Here is a 23,410-nt window from a genome sequence, read left to right as displayed (position 1 = left end):
TCTGAGGTTTCAGGTGTGAGGAAATACTGCAGAAATTTAGGCTTTTAAGCTTAAAGGTATACGAGATTGTAAATGATGTGGAAACAGTAAATCTGGAAAATCTTACTTTAAATTAAACTGTGATTTAGAACAGAGTTACAGTTAGGTTTAAATTAGTAAAAGGAGAGTTAGGACCGATAGAAAATTGTTCTCATCCAAAGAGTGATCAACACCCGCAATAGACTCCCAGACGGTTAAGAGGGAAAGTCTAATAGAAATCTACTCGAGATTTTTATACAGAAAATGCAAAATGAACTATTGTGGATGATCTTGTGTTGTGTTCCATTAAATACAGAAAATTAATCTTATAAATTCAATACTTCAATCACTGAATTTTTCAATCAGTTGGTAGTTTAACTTGTAGGTTTTATTTTTGTTCCAGATACTGTAGTTGATTTGTAAATCTCATTTTTATTAAAGCTTATTGTTGCTGTTGAGCAAGAAGAAATCTCAAGACTAAAGGCTTTGTATGAACGTGGACTGCAGAACAATGTCCGAGAACTAAGACTTATTGATGCAAAAGAAATCCAAGAGCGAGAGCCCTATTGTAGGGTAAAGTTTTCTAAATGTTTTAATTTTCTCTTCTTCCAAATTTCTGCTTCCCTGAACGCACAGGCTCATGCCAGTGTACAAAATAATGGCATCCTCTGTCCCTTCACCCAAGTGGCCATTTTTCATATGTGGCTAGATGGTGATGGTGGGAGGCTTTAAAAAAAATCTTTGGGCTTAAACATAATGCCACCAATTTATCCTTTCCCCCAACATCAAAATGCATGCTTTTCAGCAAGATCACTGGTTAATCATTAGGAGTGAAAACCCTGACTGATTTTTTTGTTTGTGTTCCCTACGCTAGGGTGCAGTGGCAACTATAGTGCCCCAACTGTAGCCATGACTGAGATTAGCTAGCTCAGCACAAACTGGCAATCGAATGTGGGACACTTTTGTTTGTCTGACTCCGCTACTCGCCTTTTCCAACTGAGCCATTAAAGAAACATTAATATTTAGAGCATTTTGTAGAAGCTTATTTTGTAGAAGCTCCCTTAAAGTATTTTAATGCAATATAGTGAAAAACACCATTTAGGAAAGGGTTCCTTTTTGGGGCTTAAATTTTATTTTAATATCAAGATATAAACCATAGGTAAATGCAATATGCTTTAGGATGGTATAATCTGTTGTGTCGGTACCTTTCTACCTAGACACAATTTAGGACTCAGAACTCAGAGATTCAAACATGAAGTGCTTTATTGGAAGGAAAGGAAGTTCTGGAAAGTTCCGAACAAAGAGAGCTAAACTTAACCGAGAGAACACCCAACCATTTATCTCCTGTGACAGCGCCACCACAGGTGGGAGGAGAACACAATACATAACATATTCCTCCCCTCTTAAATGGAAGGTCCACATTATTCCTCAACAGGTAAATTACTTTCAATGCACTCAACGAACCTAGGGTAGAGGTAGACTGCCTCAACCCCTGACTTTACCCTGGGATTTATTCTGCCCCAGTCTTGTGGGTAAGTCACTAAGCCTACAGATCCAAGCGTCTTGGAGGCCGCCGCTCTCTGACAGGATACCGGTGGTCATCACTGGCTTCCACAGCAGTAGGCATTGACACAGGCCTGGATGGAGAAGGTGCCTGTGTCAGTTGAAAGTCAGGAGTTTGCACAGGTGGAACAGTCTCTTTGACTTCCTGTGTTGGAGAAGAGCACTGTGGCAAAGGATGCTGGTTTGCGGTATCATCCGGAAACAGTTCAGGCCAACCAGCTGTTGGAGCCTCTGTGGATGTCTCTGCTTCTAGCAACAGTTTTTCTGTGTGTCTTCTCCAGACGACGTCCTCGGCAGTCTCAACCGTGTAAGACACAGGGCCCGTCTGCGCGATCACCGTAGCAGGAACCCATTTCGGTCCAGTGTTGTAGTTTCGAGCTAGGACGTGCTCTCCCGGATGAAACCATCTCTCCTTGGCTCTTTTCTCTCTCTTTTCAACTTGAGTTTGTTGTTGACGATGGACAACCTGCTCTGCCCTTGGAGGCTTGAGTAAGTCAAAACTTGTCCGCAACTGCCTCTTCATCATGAGCGAAGCGGGGGAAGTTTTGGTTGTGGCATGCGGCTCGTTCCTGTAGGACAACAGGAAGCTGTTCAGACGTTGGTGGATTGAGCCCTGACCTTGCGATGCCTTCAAGGCGTGCTTCAAAGTTTGCACGAACCTTTCTGCCTGGCCGTTTGTGGAGGGATGATGGGGCGCAGACCTGATGTGTTGGACACCATTCACATGCAGGAAGGTTGCAAACTCCTGTGATACAAATTGTGGACCGTTGTCACTTACGAGTTGTTCCGGTGAGCCACAACGGCTGAACATCTCACCAAGTTTCTCAATTGTTTTCTCTGCCGTGGTAGACCTCATCACAGCGACCTCCGGCCACTTGCTACGAGTGTCTACAACCACCATAAACATCTTCTCTTCGAAAGGACCGGTGAAGTCCACATGTACTCGCTGCCACACTTCTGCAGGCCAATCCCAGGGGTGTAGGGTTGCCAGCTGTGGAACATTCCGGACCCTTTGACATGGGGAACATGTTTTGGCTTTCTCCTCAATATTCCCATCGAGACCTGGCCACCAGAAGTAGCTTCTTGCCATTTCCTTCATCCGAACCATCCCACTGTGGTCTGTATGAAGTTGTTGCAGTATAGGTTCCCTCAGAGGTGGCGGAATGATGACACGGCGTCCCCAAAGAAGACAACCTGCCTAGACGGAGAGCTCATTTCTTTTTGAAAGGTAAGGTTTCAAACTAGGAGAATCTCCTATAGCTCTCCCTCGAATGACATCGTCCATTACCTCAGACAGGACTGGATCGTTGCGGGTGTGCCTTCGCACCTGAACTGCAGTGACAAGTGCTCCCTCCACTTGTCTAAAGTAGAAGATGTCTATCTGACGAGGCTCTGGTGGAGTAACAGGCAAGGGTAGCCTCGAGAGACCGTCTGCGTTGCCGTGCAAGTCTGATTTGCGATACTTGATGTCGTATGTGTGTCCTGACAACAGTAAAGCCCACCTTTGCATCCTGCTTGCAGCGAGAGACGGAATTCCGGTGTGGGGCCCGAAGATTGAAGTCAATGGACGGTGGTCCGTCAGGAGTGTGAACCTTCTCCCAAACAGGTACTGATGAAATTTTCGAATTCCAAAAACGATTCCCAAGGCCTCGCGCTCGATCTGCGCATAGTTACTCTCGGCCTTGTTCAAGGTGCGTGATGCGAAGGCGATAGGTTTCTCTTCACCCGAAGGCATGATGTGGGATATGACTGCTCCCACACCATATGGTGATGCATCACATGCTAGCTGCACGGGTAGCTTTGGGTCGAAGTGTGTCAGGACCTCTGAATTCAGCAATGCTTTCTTTGCTTGGGCGAAAGCTTCGTTGCACAGTTCAGTCCATTTCCATGTTTTGCCTTGACATAGCAACTGATGTAACGGCTTCAGCAATGTTGCTAAGTCTGGAATAAACTTCCCATAGTAGTTAAGTAGCCTCAGAAATGAACGTAACTGGCTCACATTCTGGGGTGCTGGGGCCTCCACGATCGCCTTGACCTTTGATGGCGCCTTATGCAGGCCAGTAGCGTCAATCACATGCCCCAGGTACTCAACTGAAGACTGAAAGGATTCACATTTGTCTTTACGAACTCTGAGTCCGTACTCTTTCAGTCGTTGTAGTGTCGCATCCAAGTTCAGAAGATGATCCTCATTTGTCCCAGTGACAAGGATGTCGGGGAACATAGGGTCTAATGAGAGGGAGGAACTGAATGAAATCAGTATTTGTAGGGAAATGGTGTTCAGGAAATTGACGGGATTGAAGGCAGATAAATCCCCAGGGCCTGATAATCTACATCCTAGGGCACTTAAGGAAGTGGCCCTAGAAATAGTAGATGCATTGCTGGTCATCTTCCAAAATTCTATAGACTCTGGAACAGTTCCCATGGATTGGAGGGTAGCTAATGTAACCCCACTATTCAAAAAAGGTGGTAGAGAGAAAACGGGGAATTATAGACCGGTAAGCCTGACATTGGTAGTGGGGAAAATGCTAGAGTTAATTATAAAAGATGTAATAGCAGAGCACTTGGAAAACAGTGACCGGGTCGGACAAAGTCAACATGGATTTACAAAAGGTAAATCATGCTTGACTAATCTACTGGAATTTTTTGAGGATGTAACTGGTAGAATAGATAAGGGAGAACCAGTGGATGTGTATTTGGACTTTCAGAAGGCTTTCGATAAGGTCCAGCATAAGAGATTAGCGTGTAAAGTTAAAGCACATGGGATTGGGGGTAAGATACTGACTTGGATAGAGAACTGGTTGGCAGACAGGAAGCAAAGAGTTGGAATAAACGGGTCTTTCTCCAAGTGGCAGGCAGTGACAAGTGGGGTACCGCAGGGATCGGTGCTAGGACCCCAGCTATTCACAATATATATTAATGATCTAGATGAGGGAACTAGATGTAATATCTCCAAGTTTGCAGACGACACAATGCTGGGTGGGCGTGTGTGCTGTGAGGAGGATGCCGAGAAACTCCAGTATGATTTGGACAGTTTGGGTGATTGGGCAGATGCAGTATAATGTGGACAAATGCGAGGCTATCCACTTTGGTGGCAAAAACAGGAAGGCTGATTATTATCTTAACGGCAATAGATTGGGAGAAGGGGATGTGCAACAAGACCTGGGTGTCTTTGTGCACCAGTCGCTGAAGGTAAGCATGAAGGTGCAGCAGGCGGTTAAGAAGGCAAATGGTATGTTGGCCTTCATAGCGAGAGGATTCAAGTACAGGAGCAAGGATGTCTTGGTGAGACCACACCTTGAGTATTGTGCGCAGTTTTGGTCGCCTTATCTGAGGAAGGATGTTCTTGCCATGGAGGGAGTGCAGCGAAGATTCACCAGACTGATACCTGGGATGGCAGGAATGACGTATGAGGAGAGATTGGGTCGATTGGGCTTATAATTCGCTGGAGTTTAGAAGAGTGAGAGGGGATCTCATTGAAACTTATAAAATTCTAACCGGACTAGACAGACTAGATGCAAGAAGGATGTTCCCGATGGCCGGGGAGTCCAGAACCAGGGGTCACAGTCTAAAGATAAGGGGTAAGCCATTTAGGACAGAGATGAGGAGGAATTTCTTCACCCAGAGAGTGGTGAACCTGTGGAATTCTCTACCACAGAAGGCAGTTGAGACCAATTCATTTTAAATATATTCAAGAAGGAGTTAGATATATTTCTTGAGGCTAAAGGTATATGGGGAGAAAGCAGGGACAGGGTACTGAATTTGAATGATCAGCCATGATCTCATTAAATGGCGGAGCAGGCTCGAGGGGCCGAATGGCCTACTCCTGCTCCTATCTTCTATATTTCTCTTTTTCATTTGTGCATTATATGTGATATCAACTGTTTTATTTATAAAAAAAAAAAAAATATAAGAAGTCACACAACACCAGGTTATAGTCCAACAGTTTTATTTGAAATCGCAAGCTTTCAGAGCGCTGCTCCTTCATCAGGTGAAGTGGAGAGATGCGAGACTATTGACAATCGCGCTGGGGTTGATCAGACCACAACCGATCGCCGTCAGAAAGCTGATCAGGCCTCTGCTCCACGAAACTTGAGCCCAACTGCTTGAGTTCCTCTCCTTCTGTTTCTTTTTCTACAGGTTAACTACTCAGAAATTACAAATGCTTTTCATGAATTTAACTCTTTTGAAAATTGTATCTGCTATAATAAACTAAAAATCAACCTGAACTCATGAGGTATGGAGTCTTGACCTTGGTAGAGATATTACACACAGTGAAAGGTGGTTTGATTCCACACAATTTAGGATGTTTACACACTAGTCTGAGATGAGTTGTTACAGAATTAGTTCCAGTCAGGCAGCACCTTGTTTATAATACCTGGTTTCCAATATAATTCTCTCAGCTGAGCGAGAGCTCACCACGGGTGGCCAAGAGCTTCCCTGCTTAGCCATTACATTTTAAATCCTGTGAGAGCATCCATTTTCCAAAACATTCAAACAACTCAAGTGTTGATGATCTGAGCACATAGTACTTTTTTAATTAGGTTTGACAGGAACTACCATTATATTACATGTAGTATCAAACCCAAGTGGTTGTCTCCTCCAGGAGGTTTCACACTGCTTTCCTCTAGAGTTGGATTGAAACCTGACTCTGGTGTTATACTCTTGAGCAGTATCAGTATAACTGCACTCTTGGTCTCCGGCAAACTTAGAGAAGGCCAACTCCCCACCGTTGACTGTGCCTTCAGGCATCTAGGCCCGAAGCTCTGAAATTCCCTCCCTGACTCGCTCTCTCCCTTTAAGACACTCCTTAAAACCTACCTCTCTGACCTGTCCTAATGTCGTCTCCTATGGCTTGGTATCAATTTTTGTCTGATTACGCTTCTGTGAAGCGCCTTGGGGCATTTTAATACGTTAAAGGTGCAATATAAGGCAAGTTGTTAATATCTTGTACTGTAGTTATACACCTGATAACTGCACAAATTAAATTCTAGGATCTCTGAAGCACATTGAACAGGATGACAAGGAGCCAGAGTGGCTCTGTCTTTTACACTTGTTCCGTGGTCTGATATTAGAATGTTACAAGGTGAAAGAGACTGGATTCTTTTATCAAACTGGATCCACTTCATTGTTTTCTTGGACTGCCTGTGGAGGTCTCCTTGGATCCTGGCCCAATTAATCATCTTCGTACTGCTTAACATCTTCATTATGTAGCCCATTAATATCTTGTTGAGATACACCTAACTCTATACCTTATATCTAATTGCCCAGTTAAGGATAATTATGGCTATTGATCATTTACCGCCTGACAAGTTTGTGCGGTGATGGTTCTCCTTCCTGGTGTACAGCTGTAGAATGTGTGTTTGTGAGCCCTTCCATTGGTCAACCTATCTGTTTGTTAGCTCTTTGAATAGGACCAACCCCAGTGGACCCACTGGGAAGCTGGCTCTAAACAATAGAGATAAAAATAAAAACTGGAAATTTGAAATAAAGCATATTATAGATAATGCTGATAAACTACTGGTTATCATTTCTTAATATCCTCAACCATAAGGAGTTCCATTACCCCCTCCTTATTTCTTCATCTATGCCAACTCATCCTCATCCTTGTTTCATTCCTCCCAACTCCTCTTCAGTGAGGCCATGATACAGATCGTGTCCATAAACCACTGGAGCTTCATAGTTTCTTGATAACTATAAAGGCTTATTTTAGCTCAATGTGCGGATAAACTGCGGTAGCAAGCTAATCATTCTCCTGATAAATGCCAAATTCCCAGTAACTTTCCCAATGTTTTTAATCCTGCATCACTAAACTTTGTTGGCTTTAGCTCATGGGCCAATCAGATACTTTGCCTTGGATCTTTGCTCTTGTGTTTTCATATGTTGTGTTCTCAATGTAATTGTGTAATTATTCTTGGAAACCGACTTGATTTGTTTTTCTTTGAATATAAGATTTTAATTTGCAGAATTTCAGATTTCGTTTTCTGAAAAATGACATTTTCATTCAATATTAACCTAGGATTTATGGGCTCAAACAAAAAAAGCTGTTCTGCTTTAAAGGAAGAAAGCTATTTTATTGTGAAAGTACATAAGCTAAGGAATGAAAAATGCTAGTACCACAAAAAGAATCAATGGTAAATTGTACTGAATTTTCATGTATAACACTTTCTACTTCTTCATTGTAATGTAGGGTTTGATGGCTTTGGATTCTCCATACACAGGCATTGTAGATTGGAGAGAGGTGGCGCTCTCGTATGCAAAAGATTTTTCTGAAATGGGTGGGACTATAGAAACGCAGTTTGAAGCAACTGACTTTCAGATAACTAAGGAAAGTTCTGAAGGCTGTACAGATGGTAAGGACTGCCCACCATTCCTGATGTCATGTCACTGAACAGATTAAGTTATTTGCAGTTTGTGACCACTTAAGCACAGTTGTTAAAATGGAAGTAAAGCAAACTAGTACACTCAAAAGAGACAGTATACCCCTTGAATTGAAGCAGGGAAATGCTGATATCTCAAATAGCCTCTCAAAAGTCAGTAAAATAGTAATTTACAATAAAAACTGTGCATTTAAAGGGCTTCTTGATGATTCTAACACCACATTTATATTGGAGAACCACTTTTTCAAAATATGATCAAGTTGTAACATGCTCTGAATCACAAGTTGGCCATTTACATTGTGGTGTGGATCCAGAGCACTGACAGAAACATTGAAATGCATGTGCGATCTTGTGAATGTGCAGTTGATTAAAAGTCATGTTCGTGACTGGTTCTGACTGTGGGCCCTCCCTAATGTCTGAAGAAGGCCTGTATGGGGTCAACAATGTATAAACTTCATTACTGGTTTCTACAGGTGGGCTGGGAGCTTGGCCTATTTGGTGACCAATATTTAAGTGTTTTGCCTCCAACGGCAGGGAATAAAACCAAATTTGTGAATTGGGGTTCTGTGCTTTTGGAGACATTTATGTCATCTCACGATGATTTATTCTACCATGGAAGTGCTTCTGACAGAATGGTTCCTGTTAGAAGTGGTTTCATAGCCTAATTGGAATATGTGTATGTTTATTTGGGAAGTAGGTATTGTATGCAATGTAAAAATTTCAGACACAAATGGAAGTTAATATTGATACATGAGAAAACTTACTAAAAAATGTGTGGCAATATTTTAGACAAATGGACACCTGACACAGTAAGTTAGCATGCTGTCCTTTTGTGGCTGATGAGATGAAATTGTTCTTGCTTGCACTTTCTTACAAATTTAAACACTTAAACCTAGTGACTGCAGACTGACAGCATAAAAATGCGCACAAGTTATCACTAAAATTTGCAGTCTGTGTGGAAATTGGGGGGGAAATTGTGGGGGGGGGGAAATTCAGACTATTCCAGTAGGGAATGCTCTTCTATAAGTGGGTTTAAGGCACTGGTGGGATGAAGTAGAGTGAGCCCAGTCTCGTCTGTTCTGTGCAATACTGAACCAGAAGTACTGGCTGTCCAAAAGTGGAGAATGAAATCGGAGGATGAATATTTTTCAGAAAGCAAAATAATTCATTAATTTTCTTCATCTTGATGAGCATAATATCACCAAAAATAAATTTGAAATAAACTTAAGTTTTGCTTAGCAATCGGATACATTTAAAATGATTTACATTTAACTTGATTATCAGTATAACTTGCAGCACAAAATGTGCTAAAGCTATTTTTAGTTGATATGCTTGTTCTTTCAGATGCACAATTGTTGTCATTTGTAAAGTTTTACCTCCTTAAAGACATAACTCTGTAAGAACTATACACATGATGAAGTTCAGCATTATTAATATAGTCCAAAGTAGCCAATTATTCCTGTACTTTTATTAGAGAGATTTTTTTTTTTGTTCTAGGTCTAAAATATCCAATAACAATCAAGAGTTTGAAGGTAAAGCATTTTTATTATCTAAAATTGAGCAAGATGGTAGATATAATGAGTTACTGGCAGTACATTTCCCAGCTTAATTTATAACAAATTAAAAGTAGCCTTTATTTTTCAGTAATTAACCCAAACTGTATGTTATCTAAGAAAATGAGAAATAGGGATCGGGAATACAATAATTTTGGACATTGAGACCTGGCTATGAATGCAGCTCATGATTAGGTACAGACTCCTTCCTCTGCTGGCTGCAATGGTCTGCATGAAATTATTTAGGGCAGTCTCAATCCAATTCTCAGAAAATAGAGGACCAAAGCATGAAACTGTTCTAAATTTAGTGCAAGTTGTCCATCTCACTGCAAAAGGCAAGAAGAATGGATATTGTAGTAAGTGAAAAAATTCGTACAGCTGAGGTTGGAGTTGAAGCAATTTGTTGAGGCAGAATAGAGGCAACTTTACATCTATTTATACTTGGCATACTCAACTTGGGAATACTTCATGCTGACACTGGTTGACAAAAATTGGAAAATCTTGCATTCCTGATCATAAATATTTAGGCATATGTGATCTTAATCATATAAACTTTTTTGGTGAATTTCTATGAGATGTTACAGTAACTTACATATGGAGCCTTTAACATAGCCAGACACCCCAAGTTGCTTCACAGGGTTAGGGAGGTAACCAAAGGCAAGATCAAAAAGGCAGGGTTTGAGGAGGCATTTGAAGATGGGGAGTGAGAGGAAGCCAGGTAGAGGGATTTTGTGAGAGAATTCCAGAGAGCAGGGCCATTCTTGCTAATGCTCTGCCATAGACAGTGGACTGGTAGAGGCACGGGAAGAGAGATGCATAGTCCAAATTCGAAAGAGCAAGGTTGCAACTTTCGATGAAGGGCTGTAGATATTTGCAGGTGCAGGATAACTGAGACCATATAAGGATTTCCACACGAGGATAAGAATTTCGAATTCAGTGCACTGGAGGATGCAATGCCAGTGGTAATTGTCGAGGAAAGGGATGATAGGTGAGCACGACTTAGTATAGAATAGGATGCAGGCAATGGAATTCTGGATGAAATTGAGTTTGTATCGGGCAGAATTCGAGACAACAGGAAGGAGATCCTTGGAAAAATCAATGGACTGGAGGGGACAAAGGCGTGAGTGAGTGTTTCAGCAGTGATGGGGTTAAGGTCGATACCGAGGTGGTTGATATTGCAGCGGTGGGACTAGATGGTCTTGGTAATGGAATGGATGTGGGATTGAAGCTCCATTCAGGGTTACACTGGATGTTGGGTTTGAAACTTAGGGATGAACGGGATATTAAGTTTGTGTGCTATCGGCTTCAGTGCGTGTGTGTGTGTGTATATGGTTTATTTAGGTTCAATAGTTTGCTTATGCTCACTGTCTAGGTTCACACATGAGGAATGACCAATTTTGAGAGATACTGGAGGACTGCTGGCACTTAACTCCAGGACTGATTACTAAGAAAGAGATGGAGAGTAATGCAAGTTTTTTTTAAGTGTGTGTCCCTCTCACTTTTACCCCATTTGTGGGATCTGTCTCCCCTCTACTCAGTGGCTTCCTAAACCGGTCAAGCTGCAATATGTACTTCCTTATGGAAAATATGCATTTTGAGCCAAAATCATACCATCGTGTTCAGTTTTTTTCTTCCAAGTTTCTCCTCCATGTACCACCAGCACTTTTGTTGGAGTTTGTTCCACCCAAATGGGCATTTTTCATTTGTGAGTCTGGGCAGTAGGTGTTTGGAAATTGAATCACGGAAAGTGTTGTAGCAATCTCTCATCTGCCCTTCCCTGACATCCAAAATGCACATTTTCATACTGGATAACCAGGGCAGGAACCTTTCCTGTGTTTTCCCCCAAGGATGCTGAGGCCAATTGTAATGTCTGTAATACCATTTTGGTTGAGAGTGATCAGCTGAACACAGACCTAGGTTAAAAGCTGGGACCTTCATGCTCTGCTCAATCAACTGTGCTCACTTTTAAAGAATTTATATCAGTTCTTTTATAATTCAAAGCTAACTGAGAATCACATGAGAAAGTTCGGCAATAAAAGCTAACCCTAACGCACTTTATCACATGATCTATGCTTATTCCGTTTAATTGGTATGCATGTGGTTGTGTGTGTGTTTTTTTGGGCAGGAAACTGCAGTACAATGCAGCTACGTTGTGACATGTGGAGGTCTCTATTCAGACAGGCTATCACAGAAATCGGGCTGTAGTAGCGAACCACGTATAGTGCCTTTTCGGGGAGATTACCTGGTGCTAAAACCAGAAAAGCACTATTTAGTCAAAGGCAACATTTATCCTGTAAGTATTTGGGGTGTATGTGGTAAGTTTATTTTGCCTTGAGCAACCACACAAGCGATTGTATATTTTTTTAATCTCTTGTTTTTCCTTTCTGATAGAATGCAGAATTTAACAATTGGGTACAAATATTGAAATACATGTTTGGGGTGGGGGGGAAGTTCAGGGAGAAAAAAGGTAGGGTGGTCAGTTGCTTTGCAGTTCGCAGCTCTGGAATCCTAGCCAGAAGGAGAAGTTCCAAGGCATCATGTCTCTGTTTACCTTGCCTCATTTGGATATAAACTCTCATTTCTATCCAGCTGACTAGATGGAACACTGGGGTGAGTTTTTGTTCAGTGAGATGAGAATGTGTTCCCCTCAAACGATTGCTGCAATTCCAGTTTCTGCTGAACAGTCACAAAATGGAGTTAAACTATGACATTTCTTGCCCAGCTCCATTTCTGATTTAGGTGCATTCTCAAAACGTAAATGTACTTTGTATTCAGTTTTGTAGTCTAATCCTGCTACTTTGTTATTGTCTTTTTTGAAATCTACTGATTAGCGATGATTCTTGGCACTTTAAATATATATACTTGTACAAATTATATATTGAATTTCTTATATTTTTGGATTACTATCGTTCATAATCTTGAAATTGTTATTGTAAGTAGGCATTTTATCAATGTTTTCCTCAATGGTGCTCTTCAATCTGGTGCCTGCTGAGTTAATTCTATGTATTTTTCATATTCACACACACAGAATCACACAGAATCCCCACAGTGCAGATAGAGGCCATTTCGGCCCATCGAGCCTGCACCGACACATATCCCACCCTATCCCCGTAACCCCACGTATTTAATCCCCTAACACTAAGGGTCAATTTATCATAGCCAAATCAACCTAACCCTCACATCTTTGGACTGTGGGAGGAAACCGGAGCACCCGGAGGAAACCCACGCAGACACAGGGAGAATGTGCAAACTCCACACAGACAGTCGCCCGAGGCCAGATTTGAACCCGGGTCCCTGGCGCTGTGAGGCAACAGTGCTAACCACTATGCCACCGTGCCCACCGTTGACATAAATTAGAGTATATTTTATTTTCAAATGTAGAGCCCAGTCTTTATTGGCTAGAGAAGAGGAAGAATTGTGGCAGTTGGCCTACAAAGACAGGAAAATGGGAGAAAGGCTCTGGAAAAAGCCCAAAATCTAGGTCTATTGTGGTAAAAGTTGAGGCTTTCTATTTATATTTTTGATCCTGGAAGCTAAAATGCTGGTGAAGAATATTGTTCTTTCAAAAGCAACAATGTAAAATTGTTTTATTTGTTTTACTAGAACTAGGTAAAATAACTTTTGTTATTGTAACAAAAGTAGGTAGGACTTAAAATATTTTACCAAAAGAAAATGCAGTAAAATTAGATCTCGTAAGCAACCAGTCTCTGGTCTTTTTGTGGATAATTTTATTTTACCAAAAATGCAAATAACAATTTTTTTAAAAATGGTTTAGGCAAATTTTAGTTAAGGGTTGTTCTCCTTGGAGCAGAGAAGATTGAGAGGAGATTTAATAGAGGTGTTCGAAATCATGAGGGGTCTGGACAGGGTAGATAGAGGGAAACTGTTCCCGTTGGCAGTAGGGTTGAGAACCAGAGGACACAAATTTAAGGTGATTGGCAAAAGAACCAAAGGCGACGGAGGAAAAAAAAATTTTATGCAGTGAGTGGTTAAGATCTGGAATGCACTGCCTGAAAGAGTGGTGGAGGCAAATTGAATCACGACTTTCGAAAGGACATATGGAGGCAGGCGCCACTGTCGGGTTCTCGCAAATGCAACACGCTCATCCTTCCCGTGCAAATGACCTTATCCCTTGTCCCTGTAGATAAGTATCTGAACGAAAGAAATTTGTAGGACTATGGGGAAAGGATGGAGGAGTGGGACTAGCTGAAGTGCTCTTGCAGAGAGCTGGCATGGGCTGAATGGCCGCCTTCCGTGCTGTAACCATTCTATGATTTTGACATTTCTTTTTTACTAACACTAATATTTAAAGCTGTTAACACTGATGTTTCTTTCTATATGAAATAAAGCAATATTCTAGACTTGAACACTTAGTTCCAAGCAGAATCATTCATGTCCTTAACAATTTGCCTTCTAATTTGCTGAAAAAGTTCTGTGAAAAATAAGGCAAATACCTCTGAGTTAAACAAAGTAAACTGAATACATAGGTCCCAAAATGCTCGAGTTCGTAGAAGGCGTAAAGGAAGATTTCCGCTCGGTGGGCCAGGAATTTGGGGTGGAACCAGATTACGCTGGGATTTTTCCAGTGGGAGTGGAGATGAGTGGATCTTCTTCCTGTCCCCTACATGTCAATTGGGTGTGTCTGAGGGAATTCCACCCATTATGATCAGCCATGATCTTGAATGGTGGAACAAGCTCGAGGGGCCGTATGGCCTACTTCTGCTCTTACTACTTATGTTCTTATTATGTCCTACATAGGTCTCAATGGAACTCTCACCAGTTGAAAGCTGGTGAGTACTATTGGGGACTTTAGAAAGGCCACAGATTGTTACCAGACTAAGGTAAGCAATTAGCTTTAGTCTGCCGGGACAGTGGCTCTGCTGGCAGTTTAAAAACTTAACATTTTGTCTACGGCCCAGAAGGGCTTTGAAGCACCTCAGGTGGAGTGGCTGTGGGCAGCTTGGTCTCCCAAGGACATATGGAGGCAGGCGCCACTGTCGGGTTCTCGCAAATGCAACACGCTCACCTTTCCCGTGCAAATGACCTTATCCCTTGTCCCTGTAGAGCAGCCGCCAAGAATTTCAAGGTCCATAAAGGATAATGGAAGACTCTGAGTGAATTACAATAATTTAGTCAATGGGTTCAGGTAATATATATGAGACTAATTGATTATATATATTTTGAATGTTGTCTGACAGTGAATTTTCTTTTCTTTTTCTTAATGGTGCATTTTGTTTTGATGGAGATGTTTAAAATTCAAAATAGTGCTGTGTGTCTTAGTACCTGACACATTTGCAGTTGGTCTTGCAGTTTGACCAAACTATTATTGTTTTTGATTGTCTCCCCTCTCGTGAAGGCAATTAAAGGGCTCTTTTTAAACTTGATTTTAAAGCTAGCTTTTTACAGGTTACAGTTAAACTGTTAGCATGCGCAAAGCAAAGAAGTGGGAGGCATGCTGAACTGATGCTGGTTTTGTTGAAGTTCTACTCATCTTGTGTTGCTGTAAATTGCTTCATAGTGATGCAAAATGTGCAGCATACCAGCACTATGAATGTCAGTATATATTAAGAAAATCAATAATGAGAATTTCATTGTAATTTGGCAAACCAAGTAGAATGGCACTTTGAGATAAGCGCTTCTCTTTCCATAAATGGTAAACTGTAGCTAGTGTGTTTGCATTGCTAATGGATAGGCTGGTCATTGACTTATGGTCAGTGCAATAGTGTTGGCCAAATCCCACTGAGTTCCTTATCATCTAATCAACAAAGTTTTTTGTTACACCATTGTCTGATCCTTCTAGGTTTTTGTTTAATTAATTAAACAATCAATGAAAAGTGTTTCTTCAATGGGATTCTTTGAATATTTCTATTATCCTTTAAACTGTGTGTCTTTTTATAGGTTCCAGACCCAAAGTTTCCTTTCCTTGGTGTGCACTTTACACCCAGAATGAATGGTAGTGTCTGGCTTGGGCCCAATGCAGTTTTGGCATTTAAACGGGAAGGTTACAATGTTTATGACTTTGACCTGCATGATTTTACAGATGCAGTAAGCTATAGGTATGTACTACATTTCAGACCTGAATCTCTGCAAAATATTAACAGATTAGTGAAGTATTTAATTTTAAAACTTTCAACATTGACTAAACTGTTAAATCTCCAGTTCATCCTCTTTAGGATGCAAATCATTTATTCAAATTACTCATTAGCTATAAACTGTAAATTACTCACGATGAAAACTAATCCTGTTGCAGTTCAAAATGCACGTTCCAATAGCATTTTTAATCACTTCAATTAAACTGCTTTTAAGAATTTATCTGTCTTTGGCGTGACACCTACTAGTGATTTTTAAAAAAAATCTGAAACTTGCATCACCGTGAATGCTAACTGAATAGCACAATGGATTGCCTTTCAAGGATGTAACACATCTTAGGGTTCATATATCATATACTTCCTTCTGTAACTATTTTTGATCTTTGTGGTGTTGCACATATTACATTTTCATACAAATGTATTTTTAAATAAGAGCAGTTTGATCATTTATGTTTTTATAAAAATAATTACATTTTTAGTATGTTAAAGTTCGGAAGTGGGTTCCAGTTTGTATCTAGATCTTAAATTAATTTGAGATTGTCGGAAGCATAGAAAAACATTCTCCATCTTCTCTTCATCAGTGGAGTTCAAAAACTTGTGCTGAAAAATGTAGCATTTGGTGTAAGCGAAATGTACAGAGGAATCATTATCAGTGCCCAAGTGAAACAGCTTCAGCGGTACATACCAGACCTCACTGTCAATGATGTCATGAGGTGAGTAGCAAGAGTGCATGAAGCACATTGAATCTCAACAGTTTTCACCTCTGCTTTGGATTTACTTTTTCTCCGGCTGCTTTGTGTTTGTTGCCACCACAATAATGATTTTATCTGTTACTGTGTTAGATCCCTCCAAAGATCAGTTTATTCTTGTCAGAGATAATGTTGACTTTGATTTTTACTAATCTCCAATTAAAATAGAAAATGTTGGAGGGGATCATGCAATCTACCAATAAACTGCTAGATCAATTAATTACTACAACAAGACAAAAGCGAAATACTGCGAATGCCGGATATCTGAAATAAAAACAGAAAATGCTGGAAATACTCGTAGAAACATAGAAGATAGGAGCAGAAGTAGGCCATTCGGCCCCTCGAGCCTGCTCCGCCATTCAATGAGATCATGGCTGATCATCCAAACTCAGTACCCTGTCCCTGCCTTCTCCCCATATCTCTTGATCCCTAAACTCAGCAGGTCAGGCAGCATCTGTGGAGAGAGAAACAAAGTTAACATTTCAGGTCGATGACCTTTCATCGAAACTGGAAAAAGTTAGAGGTGTAACAGGTTTTAAGCAAGCGGGGGAAGGGGTGGAAAGAACAAAAGGGAAAGTCGGTGATAGGATGGAATGCAGGAGAGATTAAATGACAAAAGGGATGATGGTGCAAGGCAAAAGGGGATGGTAATGGGGGACAAGTAAAGAATCAAAAGATGGGAGGTGTAAATGGCAATAGCAAAATCATTACCAACAGCTGCTACCTGAAAAGTGGGAGCAGTGGTTATGATCTGAAATTGTTGAACACAATGAGTCCGGAAGGCGGTAACGTTGCGTAATCGAAAGATGAGGTGCTGTTCCTCAACCTTTGGTTGAGCTTCATTAGAATAGTGTAAGGAGGCCAAGGACAGAGAGGGAGTGGGGCAGAAAATTAAAATGACAGACGACCGGAAGCTCGGGGTCACACTTGCATACTGAACGGAGGTGTTCCACAAATCGATCACCCAATCTGCGTTTGGTCTCCCCACTGTAGAGATGATGGGATAGAGCGCCAACAACTTAGATGATGGGATAGAGAGCCACATATCCAAGTTTGCTGATGACACAAAGATAGGCGGCATTGTAATCAGTGTAGATGTAAGCATAAAATTACAAAGATATTAATAGATTAAGTGAATGGGCAAAACTGTGGCAACTGGATTTCAATATAGGCAAATATGAGGTCATAGAAACATAGAAGATAGGAGCAGGAGTAGGCCATTCGGCCTCTCGAGCCTACTCTGCCATTCAATGAGATCATGGCTGATCATCCAAACTCGGTACCCTGTTCCTGCCTTCTCCCCATATCCCTTGATCCCTTTAGCCTTAAGAAATATATCTAACTCCTTTTTGAATATACTTAATGAATTGGCCTCAACTGCCTTCTGTGGTAGAGAATTCCACAGGTTCACCACTCTCTGGGTGAAGAAATTCCTCCTTATCTCTGTCCTAAATGGCTTACCCCTTATCCTTAGACTGTGACCCCTGGTTCTGGACTCCCCCGCCATCGGGAACATCCTTCCTGCATCTAGTCTGTCTAGTCCTGTTAGAATTTTATGTTTCAATGAGATCCCCTCTCATTCTTCTAAATTCCAGCGATTATAAGCCCAATCGCCCAATCTCTCCTCATACGTCATTCCTGCCATCCCAGGTATCAGTCTGGTGAACCTTAGTGGCACTGCCTCAATGGCAAGAACATCCTTCCTCAGATAAGGTGACCAAAACTGCACACAATACTCAAGCTGTGGTCTCACCAAGGCCCTGTACAACTGCAGCAAGACATCCTTGTTCCTGTACTCAAACCCTCTCGCTACGAAGGCCAACATACCATTTGCCTTCTTAACCGCCTGCTGCACCTGCATGCTTATCTTCAGCGACTGGTGCACAAGGACACCCAGGTCTCGTTGCATTCCCCTTCTCCCAATCTATTGCCGTTCAGATAATAATCTGCCTTCCTGTTTTTGCCACCAAAGTGGATAACCTCACATTTATCCACATTATACTGCATCTGCCCAATCACCCAACCTGTCCAAATCATACTGGAGTTTCTCAGCATCCTCCTCACAGCACACACGCCCCCCCAGCTTTGTGTCGTCTGCAAACTTGGAGATATTACATCTAGTTTCCTCGTCTAGATCATTAATATATATTGTGAATAGCTGGGATCCTAGGACCGATCCCTGCGGTACCCCACTAGTCACTGCCTGCCACTCAGAAAAAGACCCGTTTATTCCAACTCTTTGCTTCCTGTCTGCCAACCAGTTCTCTATCTAAGTCAGTACCTTGCCCCCAATCCCATGTGCCTTAACTTTACACGCTAATCTCTTATGCGGGACTTTATCGAAAGCCTTCTGAAAGTCCAAATACACATCCACTGGTTCTCCCTTATCTATTCTACCAGTTACATCCTCAAAAAATTCCAGTAGATTAGTCAAGCACGATTTACCTTTTGTAAATCCATGTTGACTTTGTCCGATCCTGTCACTGTTTTCCAAGTGCTCTGCTATTACATCTTTTATAATGGACTCTAGCATTTTCCCCACTACCGATGTCGGGCTTACCGGTCCATAATTCCCCATTTTCTCTCTACCACCTTTTTTGAATAGTGGGGTAACATTAGCTACCCTCCAATCCATGGGAACTGTTCCAGAGTCTATAGAATTTTGGAAGATGACCAGCAATGCATCTACTATTTCTAGGGCCACTTCCTTAAGTACCCTAGGATGTAGATTATCAGGCCCTGGGGATTTATCGGTCTTCAATCCTGTCAATTTCCCTAACACCATTTCCCTACAAATACTGATTTAATTCAGTTCCTCCCTCTATTAGACTCTATGTTCCCCGACATCTCTGGGAGGTTATTTGTGTCCTCCTTTGTGAAGACAGAACCAAAGTATGTATTTAATTGGTCTGTCATTTCTTTGTTCCCCATTATAAATTCCCCTGATTCTGACGGCAAGGGACCTACGTTTGATTTCACCAATCTTTTTCTCTTCACATATCTATCGAAGCTTTTACAGTCAGTTTTTATGTTCCCTGCAAGCTTACTCTCATACTCTATTTTCCCCCTCTTAATTAATCCCTTTGTCCTCCTTTGCTGAATCCTAAACTGCTCCCAATCCTCAGGTTTACTCCTTTTTCTAGCCAATTTATATGTCCTCTCTTTGGATCTTATGCTATCCCTAATTTCCCTTGTTAGCCACAGTTGAGTCACCTTTTTTGTTTTATTTTTATGCCAAACCGGGATGAACAAATTCTGTAGTTCATCCATGCGATCTTTGAATGTTTGCCATTGCCTATCCACCGTCTTCCCTTTGAGTAGCATTCTCCAATCAATCCTATCCAACTTGCGCCTCATACCATCGTAGTTTCCTTTATTTAAATTCAGGACCCTAGTCTCTGAGTCAACTACTTCACTCTCCATCTTAATGAAGAATTTGATCATATTATGATCGCTCCGCCCCAAGGGGCCTCGCACAACAAGATTGCTAATTATTCCTTTCTCATTACATAATACCCAGTCTAAGATGGCCTGATCTCTAGTTGGTTCCTTGACATATTGGTCCAGGAAACCATCCTGTATACACTCCAGGAATTCCTCCTCCACAGTATTGTTACTAATTTGGTCATCCACTTTGGACCTAAAAAGGATAGATCAGAGTACTTTCTAAATAATGAAAAGTTAGAAAGATGGAGGTCCAAAGAGACTTGTTGAGGGGGGGGGTCCATGTACATAGATCATTAAAATGTCATGGACAGGTACAGAAAATAATCAAAAAGGCTAATGGAATGCTAGCCTTTATATCTAGAGGACTAGAATACAAGGGGGTAGAAGTTATGCTGCAGCTATACAAAACCCTGATTAGACCATACCTGGAGTACTGTGTTCAGTTATGGGAACCACATCTTAGGAAGGATATATTGGCCTTGGAAGGAGTGCATCATAAATTTACCAGAGTGATACCTGGACTCCACGGGCTAATTTCAGAGAAGACATTCACAGAATCACAGAAACCCCACAGTGCAGATAGAGGCCATTTCGGCCCATCGAGCCTGCACCGACACATATCCCACCCGATCCCCGTAACCCCTACACCAACACATATCCCACCCTATCCCCGTAACCCCACGTATTTAATCCCCCTAACACTAAGGGTCAATTTATCATAGCCAATCAACCTAACCCGCACATCTTTGGACTGTGGGTGGAAACCGGAGCACCCGGAGGAAACCCACGCAAACACAGGGAGAATGTGCAAACTCCACACAAACTAAAGTTGTATTCCCTCGAACTTAGATGGTTGAGGGGTGATTTGATTGAAGTTTAAGATATTAAGGGGAACTGATAGGGTAGAGAGAAACTATTTCCGCTGGTTGTGGAATCTAGGACAAGGGGACATAGCCTAAAAATTAGAGCCAGACTTTTCAGGAGTGAGGTTAGGAAACATTTTTACATACAAAGGGTGGTAGAAGTTTGGAACTCTTTTCGGCAAATGGCAGTTGATGCTAGGTCAATTAATTTTAAATTTGAGATTGATAGGTTTTTGTTAACTAAAGGTACCAAGGGATCTGGGGCAAAGGTGGGTATATGGAGTTAGGTCACAGATCAGCCATGATCTCATTGAATGGCCTGAGCAGGCTCGCGTGGAGAAATGGCCTACTCCTGTTGCTATGTTCCACTAAATTAAGTGGCTTACAGCGGTGGAGTACTGCAACCTCTGGAAGAGAGAGGTTCAGAGAGATTTTCCTATCTCATAAATTACACTGTCTGTGATGGGAAGCTACACATTACCATAATATTTGAACTATATTAGGAGTGTATGACCCCAATTGTCCTGCTGTCCCAGCTATAAGGGGACAGTAGCAAAGCAAAGTGGATAAAAATAAGAAAGTACAAAATAAGAAATGAAGTTTCTCAAGACTGCATTGAAGGAGTTCACTATGTTGATATGTAGTTCAATTTTTTGATATGTCATTTGTTTTTACATTGGCTTCTTAACTTTTTTTTTTGTGAAATTATCTTTGCCATCTATTAGCATCTGCAGCTGCATATTCACTTTCAGGATTTGTAAGGTTAGTTCATGAGTCAGTGTAAACAGTATGGAATTAATAAAATAAAAACAGAAAATGCTGGAGAAACTCAGCAGGTCAGGCAGCATCTGAAGAGAGAAACAGAGTTAACGTTTCAGGTTGATGACCTTTCATCAGAACTGGAAAGAAGCAGGAAATGGAACAGATTTTTAGCAATGAAGATGAACAAGGTAAAAGAGACAAACGGAACTCCCGTTGGAGAGAAGAGCAGAACTTCTTCAAGGTGGGCATTCCTGGAAGAGAAGTGGCAGTGAATTAAACACTAATACAAAAAGAAAATACTGCAGATGCTGGAAATCTGTGAAGAGTGAATAAACCTGGTCATAGCTCAGATTAAAAATCTTAATGCTGATTTAAAGTATGTAGCCAGGCTTCGCAGCAACTTTGTGCTAAAAGAATACTAAGACTGATAATTTAATATAATCTGATGCATGAACTGATTAGAACACAGTATAATTTAAATTGGAAATAAATGTAATCTCTCCACATAAAAGGATTTTAAAGCTATCCTCATTGTTTTGTATACTGCTATACTTTAAATAACCTCTAGAGTATGCTATATTTCTGCAGAGGGCCATCTGGAGTAAGAGCCCAAGCCTTGGACAGAGATGGCAATCTAGTGGATGACTTTGTGTTTGATGGAGGCTCTGGAGCTATTGGGAGTCACGTTCGAAACGCCCCTTCTCCTGCAGCAACTTCGTCCTTAGCTATTGGTGAAATCATTGCCAATGAAGCAGAAAAAAAATTTAATTTGTAATGTTACATTTTTTATGTTTTATATAATGTTGGTAAATTGCACCCACTACAAAATATGGCACTTATTTAAAACTCAGGATGAAAACGGGCAAGTCAGGAATATCTGAATTTTGTTTTTACATGTGCTTCCTTTTTTTTATGCTTCTACAACATTGAGTCCTACAGATTTGTTTGATTAAAATAGTTTTATAGTATTTTTTTTAAATGAATCTGAAGTCTGTTAAACAAAAGTCTGTGCAATGCATTTTACTGAATGAATTTGATGCCTTTTTTCCAAACAAGTTCAGACACACCTTATTTGAATATATGAAAGGTTCCAATAACTAATCATTTGTTGTATTATATTAACAGCTCACTGTTATAAAATGAAATAACTGTAAAACTTGTGTATGAAAATAAATTTAATGCACAAATGAATCATACTTCAAACAACTTGACTGTACACTGTATTTGAGTATTGTATTAAAAAAAGTACTTTATAGTTCTTTACTCAGTGGTGAGAATGTGGAACTCTCTACCACATGGAGTGGTTGAAGTGAATAGCATAGATGCTTTAAAGGGGAAGCTAGATCAGTACATGAGGGAGAAAGGAATAGAAGGAGATGTTGATAGGGTGACATGAAGTAAGGTGGGAGGAGGCTGGTGTGGAGCATAAACACCGGCCTAGACGCGTTGGGCCGAATGGCATGTTTCTGTGCTGTAAATTCTATGCCCTAGTAAAATAATTAACAGTCGGATACAGAAAATGCAGAGAAACTATTATGCAATATAGCTTAGAGTACTTTCTAAACCAAGTTTCCAATTTTCATTCCTCCCATCTTGAAGCTGTTGATTCCTGAAATATATTGTAAACTTGCAGGGTGCCCTCCTAGTTCCTTGCACAATTGGCCCATTCATGGGTCAGCCTTGATTGTGGGTGTTTGTAGGCTATTGGATAATAGGGACATCAGAGCTGAGCCACTCCTTTCATTTGACATAAACATATGTGTCCATCCACCAAATGTTGCTGAATAGCAATCTGAAGCGTGAACCCTGAGGAATTTCCCCTCTGTAGCTCAAGGGCACTGAGGCCAATTGTACCTATGCTGGTGTCCCAGCTGAAGTAAAACTCAGCACGGAGCAGGAAATCAAAGCTGGGACCATCCTGATCTGTACGATTCAGCTACTCACTGGATAAACTTGCTGAACCATTGTGCAGTTCCAGTTTTTATAATA

General features: G+C 41.1%; 1 protein-coding gene across 3 annotated transcripts in view; it reads left to right on the top strand.

The window, feature by feature from the left end:
• Positions 1 to 22,627, top strand: part of l2hgdh (L-2-hydroxyglutarate dehydrogenase) — a 47,291-nt gene extending 24,664 nt beyond the window's left edge. For 2 of the 3 annotated variants that reach the window (XM_086003144.1, XM_086003146.1), the window contains 7 exons: positions 460 to 591; positions 7,769 to 7,931; positions 9,456 to 9,490; positions 11,637 to 11,804; positions 15,410 to 15,567; positions 16,182 to 16,313; positions 22,010 to 22,627. In XM_086003144.1, the coding sequence (XP_085859270.1) occupies positions 460 to 591; positions 7,769 to 7,931; positions 9,456 to 9,490; positions 11,637 to 11,804; positions 15,410 to 15,567; positions 16,182 to 16,313; positions 22,010 to 22,196 (975 nt within the window). In that variant the 3' untranslated portion in view covers positions 22,197 to 22,627. The remainder of the gene's footprint in view (positions 1 to 459; positions 592 to 7,768; positions 7,932 to 9,455; positions 9,491 to 11,636; positions 11,805 to 15,409; positions 15,568 to 16,181; positions 16,314 to 22,009) is intronic. The other variant, XM_086003145.1, reaches the window with a different exon arrangement.
• Positions 22,628 to 23,410: the final 783 nt, after the last annotated feature.

Source organism: Somniosus microcephalus, chromosome 12, assembly GCF_052327205.1.
Source record: "Somniosus microcephalus isolate GS21.2 chromosome 12, FLI_Smic_1.0, whole genome shotgun sequence".
Lineage (NCBI taxonomy): Eukaryota > Metazoa > Chordata > Chondrichthyes > Squaliformes > Somniosidae > Somniosus > Somniosus microcephalus.
The sequence above is the reverse complement of the archived record's forward strand: the minus strand, read 5'-3'. Positions and strand labels throughout refer to the sequence as shown.